Source organism: Scylla paramamosain, chromosome 29, assembly GCF_035594125.1.
Source record: "Scylla paramamosain isolate STU-SP2022 chromosome 29, ASM3559412v1, whole genome shotgun sequence".
NCBI lineage: Eukaryota > Metazoa > Arthropoda > Malacostraca > Decapoda > Portunidae > Scylla > Scylla paramamosain.
This window is the reverse complement of record NC_087179.1, coordinates 15,556,880-15,564,379: the sequence shown is the minus strand read 5'-3', so window position 1 is coordinate 15,564,379 and position 7,500 is coordinate 15,556,880. Positions and strand designations below refer to the sequence as shown.

The 7,500-nt window shown below is 41.1% G+C and overlaps 1 protein-coding gene across 12 annotated transcripts in view; it reads right to left on the bottom strand.

Moving 5' to 3' along the window:
* Positions 1–7,500, bottom strand: part of LOC135115405 (casein kinase I-like) — a 68,911-nt gene that overhangs the window by 42,348 nt on the left and 19,063 nt on the right. For 7 of the 12 annotated variants that reach the window (XM_064032156.1, XM_064032150.1, XM_064032160.1 and 4 more), the window contains exons 2-4: positions 5,413–5,453; positions 3,713–3,785; positions 2,588–2,623 (exon numbers count right to left, since the gene is read on the bottom strand). In XM_064032156.1, the coding sequence (XP_063888226.1) occupies positions 2,588–2,623; positions 3,713–3,785; positions 5,413–5,453 (150 nt within the window). The remainder of the gene's footprint in view (positions 1–2,587; positions 2,624–3,712; positions 3,786–5,412; positions 5,454–7,500) is intronic. The other 5 variants (XM_064032151.1, XM_064032157.1, XM_064032154.1 and 2 more) reach the window with 1 other exon arrangement.

The following is a 7,500-nucleotide window of genomic DNA, read 5'->3' as shown; positions in this document are numbered from 1 at the left end:
ATTACATCTTAACCCTTCTCTCCCTGTAACACACACACACACACACACACACACACACACACACCAGAACACACCAAGACACTCCATAAGGCAAGAGGTGGCCAGGATGCACACAAAACTCAATGCAGTCTTTCAGAAGGAGCAAAAGACCAGTGGAATGCATTACCAGAGGAGGTGGCGTGTGTGAGTGAGTGCAATTAGTATTCGGGAAATAAATTGTACAGAAAAGTGGTACCAAAAATTCTTATAAAGGACAAAACATGAGCTTAAATCAATCCTGTAAGAAATAAATAGATAAATACACAAAGAAGGTAAACAAACACACACACGGTTCACATGTATAGGTAAAAGGGTAACAGGTAACAGGCATACTTGTGTGAGGGGCATGAGAGAATGCTTGCAACTGTGCCTGCAAGTGTGATGGAGTGTTGGCAAGGAGGAAGTAGAGGGAGACTCATCTTGGCTCCATAAGATATGCAGGGGAGGTCTTCGTAGTTGTTTCTTTTTATTCACAAGGAAGATAGACCAAGAGGAAACAAATCCAGGAAAAATAGAGAATAGAGCAATTCTCTCCCAGAACAGGAAAATAAAGGAGCTCTTCATTTTCTTTTTATGCACAAGGAAGAAGACCAAGAGAGAGAGAGAGAGAGAGAGAGAGAGAGAGAGAGAGAGAGAGAGAGAGAGAGAGAGAGAGAGAGAGAGAGAGAGAGAGAGAGAGAGAGAGAGAGAGAGAGAGAGAGAGAGAGAGAGAGAGAGAGAGAGAGAGAGAAGGGGGGAAGGCCTACTATAGCAACTGTCTCTCCCAAAACAGAAAATTATAGTCCATATATTAAACTCTTGAACAATTTTCCTTGGCGGGGTGGATGGCTGCTCTGTTACATCCAAAAATCCACTCTGTCCAATGGTCATTAGGGCAAAGGCTTTTAGCACATCCAGGTCGTTAAACAAGGGAAGTCGTTTGGTGATATGCCGTGTTTTACTGAATTTCTGGTGCATTTAGTGAAGAGTTAATTTTGTTAAATGCACTGGCTCTTGGTTACATCAAGGGTTAATTGTATATATCACTAGTATCTTCCTGGTGCATTCAGTAAACAAGTTCACCGTAAGCATTTGTTTTTCACTGTATTGAAGGTTCATAGTATTATCGGACACTATTGTTAAGGTTACTATCTGGTTGGTTGTTGTCAAGTCATTATATCCAGACTTAACGTCATTATCACTCTAGCTATAAGTCACCATCATCATTATCACTCCCATTATAACTATTCTGAGTCACCATCATCATTATCACTACCATTATAGCTAAATTTGAGTCACCATCATCATTATCACTACCATTACAGCTAAATTTGAGTCACCATCATCATTATCACTCCTATTATAACTATTTTGAGTTAAGACCACCACCACCACCACCACCAAACTCAATCTAACCTCTAACATCACTTCTAGTATGGCTGCTATCAAATCATTATCTCCAAACTTCACCTAACCTCATCATCACCATCATTACCACTAATTTTGAGTCGGCGATCACTGCTACCACCTAAAGACCAAACCTAACCTCTATCACTATCACCCCTATTATCACCATCACTACCATCCCATTATCACTGGTTCCAAGTCACCACCACCACCACCACCACCACGTCACTGAATCAATGACCAGCCGGAAGACACAAAACATGACAGTGAGAATAATTTGGCGTGTCTGCTTGGCTGCCGTTCCTGCATCCAAACATGACGATTTTCCTCATAATAAATATCCTTTTGGTCTAATTGAATGACGTCTGGTCTATTTTCAGCCTGCCAATATTTGCTGGCTTAATTAACCAAGAGGTGTGTGTGTGTGTGTGTGTGTGTGTGTGTGTGTGTGTGTGTGTGTGTTGGAGGGACAATGAATCTTTCCATTGGTTGTTGGGATGCTTGGATAATTAATTACTTGTGTTGTTCTTTGTCATCTTATGCTATTATTATTATTATTATTATTATTATTATTATTATTAGTATTACTTCTATAATTATTTTATTATTGCTACTACTACTATTGCTACTACTACTATTATTATTATTGTACTATTATGTTGTGCAATGTTTATATCAAGAAGCTTACTACTATTTTAATAAAGGGTGGCTGGGAGAGAGAGAGAGAGAGAGAGAGAGAGAGAGAGAGAGAGAGAGAGAGAGAGAGAGAGAGAGAGAGAGAGAGAGAGAGAGAGAGAGAGAGAGAGAGAGAGAGAGAGAGAGAGAGAGAGAGAGAGAGAGAGAGACTATAGGATCAATAAAAAGACCAAATAACAAGAGAGAGAGAGAGAGAGAGAGAGAGAGAGAGAGAGAGAGAGAGAGAGAGAGAGAGAGAGAGAGAGAGAGAGAGAGAGAGAGAGAGAGAGAAAGAAAGAAACACCAACAGCAACAACAACAGCAACAACAACAACAGCAACAATAACAACAACAATAACAACAACAACAACAACAACAACAACAACAGCAGCAGACTCAGTACAACACATGTGCATCTCCGTGTGTGTATTGCTTTACCAGCCCCACACGTGCAAGACCCTAAGAAAACATATATGTATATACGTACGTAGGTGAGCGAATTTATCTGAGGACCTAAAGCCGACTGGGGAAGAGAGAGAGAGCAAGAGCGAAAGTGAGAGCAAGAGAGAGGGAGAGAGGTGGGGGGGACAAAGAGAGAGAGAGAGAGAGAGAGAGAGAGAGAGAGAGAGAGAGAGAGAGAGAGAGAGAGAGAGAGAGAGAGAGAGAGAGAGAGAGAGAGAGAGAGAGAGAGAGAGTATGAATAGATGTTTAATGCTTTTTTCGTAGACGTCTGTTGGAAATGATAAGGTCATCTATGTATATACGACTATGTATATTACTCTCTCTCTCTCTCTCTCTCTCTCTCTCTCTCTCTCTCTCGCTTCACACAACACCAATACTTCACCTCATTAAAACTAAAACTTCCTTCCTTCTTTGTCATAAACTTAATACACTACCACTACATACACACACACACACACACACACACACACACACACACACACACACACCTCACCACCTTACAAACACATACACAAGCTCTAATCTACAATAAGCAGTACACACAAACACTAAATCATTATTACATAGACAACATGAACACTTTCCTTATCACCTACACACACACACACACACACAAACACATGCTTCCTCACCACACGCCATTAACAAACAACAAGCCTTACAATACAAAGCAATGACTCAGTGCACATACACAAAATACAAACACACTTTCTTTATTCCATACACAGTCCAAATGCGCCTCTTCTGTGTATCATCACTCACATGCACAGATACCCACCAACACATGGCTAAGACACACAAAACATCCACCTTGACCTCCTGCAATGCCTCACACTCTATCCTTCCATCAGTACCCAGGCCAAAACACACCTTCCTTCACACACACACAGTCACTCACCAATACACCCAAAGATACACAAAACATCAATCTTCAACTATTATCACAAACTACTGTACAATCCCTTCCATCAATACTGAACCCAAAACACACCATCGCACATACACAAAGGCCAGTACTCGACCCAAAACACACACCACACCAGTCTCCCACAAACACAGCTCAAGAGACACAGTGCATTCTATTCCCAGCTCACCACAACACAACACAACACAACACAACACAAGCAGAACAGGTGGACATGAGGCTTACCTCCTACGGCATCCAGCATCCTGTAGAACCTGTACTCAAGGTGGAGCTGTGGTGCCTTGGCCTTGATGGGTTCCTGCGGGAGAGGGAAGGGTGATGCATTAGCCGAGAGGGAGATGGATGCTGCATTTATGGTGGGAATGAGTGATGTAGAAGCAGAGGTGAAGTTAATGGTGATGGAAAAGAGAGGGAAGTGGGAGTGGGGGTGTTTATGTTTGTTGGGGGAGGTGAGGAGGTGGGGTGGTGTTAAGATGAAGGAAGTAAAGATGGTGCCATTACTCTGGAGAAGGTGGGATGGTACATTAAGGTGGGGTGTGGTAAGGATCATTTGTGGTGCTTTCAAGAGTGTGAGCTTTAAATTCAGGGGGTTTTGTTGTTTTATGTCTCTTTTGCCGTTATATGTCCATGTGTAAGTCATGGTCATTTCCTTTTCACGTTACTTTGAGTGTTGGTAATAATTTCTTTTCATCTTTTTTTTTCTTATGCGTGTGTTCAGTGTTTATATAATTATAGTACACAAGACCTGAGATACAGTTGTGTGGTCCTGCCTCCCTATTTTTATTTGTCCCTCCTTTCCTTCTGTTGGTGTAAATTCCTCTTATAGTCTATTCTAGGTACACATGTTTTTGCTTGAGTGCATGAGTGTATATAACAGTGAAGAAAAAGTCAAGTAGCAAAACACACACTTCCACCAATGCATATTTGTGTGAATGAACAGCAGTGACAAAAGAACACTAGTACCAAACACACACACTTTCACTGTCCTCTTCCCTCAATCTTTAGTTCTGTCATAAACTAAGACTCTAACAGACAAGGTAAGTAAGAAGACACTCAGCAGATCAGGGGAATAAACACTGCAGGGAAACACACACACAAACACACACACCAGAGGAAAGGAAAGCACATAGTTACAGGACTTCTGGCAAAGGATGTAGAAGCATGCAAACACACACACGCTGGGTCAGGCAGGTACAGGCTTTGATGGTGATGGTTCTGGAAGTGCATACAGATCCTAGGGTACTCAGGGTCACCTGCTGCCAGACTACATGACACATCCCACATGACTGCCTAGTAATGAACCTGTTGCCATGACTCCAGATGCTTACAAGGTACAAGGTCACTAGGAAATGGGTTATTACTCAAGCACCTGTGGAATAACAATGATATCTTATGGTGGGTAGGTGGGTGAGAGAGACATATTGTAAGTAAATGGCTAGAATGACTTGTATTACCTAAATTAAGCCAAGCAAACTCATAAGAAGATTCACAAGGAAATGAAATAAGGTAACCAGCAAGAAGCCATCAACCTTACACATGGCAGTCCCAGTATCAAACAAGCCTATCTATTTTCACCCATCATTCCCTTCCTTAACCTGTCTACATCACCTAATCATCTCCCAAATCAAGTACAGATGCTCACAAGACAACTGGGGTGCAATACCACATGCACATCACCCACAGTAACAGTAGGTGCCCCCTTGTTGGGTTGTCATGGTACTAGTGAGTCCCAGCACCATCCCAGCAGGTGATGTAGTAGTGGACTGGGGGGCAATACTAATGAATGAGATGAGTATGTAAATGCACACTCCTGATGATGTGTGTGTGTGTGTGTGTGTGTGTGTGTGGACAACTATTGGTTACGAGTACATGAGTGACAGATTGACAGACAGACAGGCATATACCCACACAACGCCAACACTTACCAGCTTAATGGCAACGTGTTCATTATTGTAGAGGTTCTTCCCTGTAAAAAGAAAAGAGAAAAAACTCTAATTAGACAGAGCACTTTACACTCTTTATTATTTTTTGCTCACCTCCCTGACAGCACAAAAGAACAAAGGGGAACACGCACACAAAAACATTGCAGTACAATGCTCATTATCACTCCCCTGACAACACACAAACATACACACAAATACAAACATGCTGACTCTCACCCTCCAGCCTGGACAACACAAAAGTAACACAAAATACAGCACAACAACAACAACAACAACAACAACAACACCAAAGCCTCTCCTCTTTTGACACCATCACAACACACCTTGAATACAGAACGCAACACATGATAAACAAATAGTCCAAGGAGGCAACACTGCAACACTCTACTACCAACACCCATTAACATTCCCCTGTAATACAAACTTTTCGACCAAGACAGCAATACAGGTGCTCTTAAATACATAGTGTACATTAACTGGGTCATGAGGAGCAGGTTTACTCTCATCATCTTATTACCTCGAGGTGCATTGTAACCATTCTAATTACAAAGGAATGAGGATATCAGACTTGTAAATATATTGGCTCACATAATTAAATGCCTTGATCTATCATAAGAACTATATATATATTTTGATTCATACAATTAAATGCTCTGTTCTCTCTCTCATAATGACTATTTTCAAAGGCTGCCAGGATCATCAGTCAGGTTTCCATGGCATTTTTTTCCACTATCCATGAAGAATGCTTGTTAAACTATTTCTAAGATCATGAAATTCTCAGTAACTTCCACTGCAGCATGTTTAAGAAGTGGCTATGATGCTTAAAATGTTAAAAATGCAATGTCAAAACAGATTGCTTACAATACACACAACTTGAAAACCATTGCCCCCCTGCCCCATCTCTCTCTCTCTCTCTCTCTCTCTCTCTCTCTCTCTCTCTCTCTCTCTCTCTCTCTCTCTCTCTCTCTCTCTCTCTCTCTTTCCTGGGCTTCATGGATTAACTATCAACCTGTAAAGAACTCCATATATAGAAACAGAGAACTTACAATATGCTCAACTTCAAAACCATTCTCTCTCTCTCTCTCTCTCTCTCTCTCTCTCTCTCTCTCTCTCTCTCTCTCTCTCTCTCTCTCTCTGGTGGCTGTCATGGATCACCTAGCAGCTTGTAAAGAAGCCCAAAGGTCAGTATGTGCAGTCCAGTAGTGTTGTCTTGGTTACAATCGCTTCCAGTGACGACAAAGGATATATTTACACACCTGCATTTACCTCACCTCACTCCAACAAACACACACACACACACTTGTTTTGGTTCACCTGGCTCATTATATTACATCTACATCAGGTTAATTAGCAGGTGGGTTGATTATCTTTGTGTTATGCATCTTGATCAATATTTCTCTTCATGTCTGGCTGAGTTATAGGTAAGAGTGAAGGTGGGGATGTTGTAAATGTGGTTGTCTGAAGTAGTGATGCCTTGGTGTAGGAAATAAATGAGTAAATAAACTAAAATAAAGAAGAATAACACAATATCTTTCTAAACAAATCAACTTAACCTACCTCTACTTACCTACCTATCTGCTGTCTCTCTATCCATCTTGTTTATCAACCCACACAAGGTAGCCCTCCATGCATACCTCTCCCTCCTCCCCCTCCCTCTCTCTCAGCATCCCCCACGTCCATGACCTTAGGGAAGGGAGTGCCTGGTAACAGCTCACCATTACTGTTGCTGGCACCTCTGGACGCCTCATGATTACCCCAGATCGCCTCTATTCTTGTCTGCCCTTGTGTTTCTCCTCCCTTGGTTAGTGAAGAGTAAGTGTGCCTTCTTGGAGTGCTGAGCCTCAATGGGTAATTTTATTGATGTTATTTGCAGTGATATTGTTGTATTAGTTTTATTGTATTTATTTTTAGTGTTGCATCATTAGTATGTTTTATTATTATCATTATTATTGGTGGTATTATTATTATTATTATTATTATTATTATTATTATTATTATTATTACTACTATTATTATTACACCAGTCACTAGTAGTAGTAGTGGTAGTAGTAGTAGTAGTAATAGTAGTAG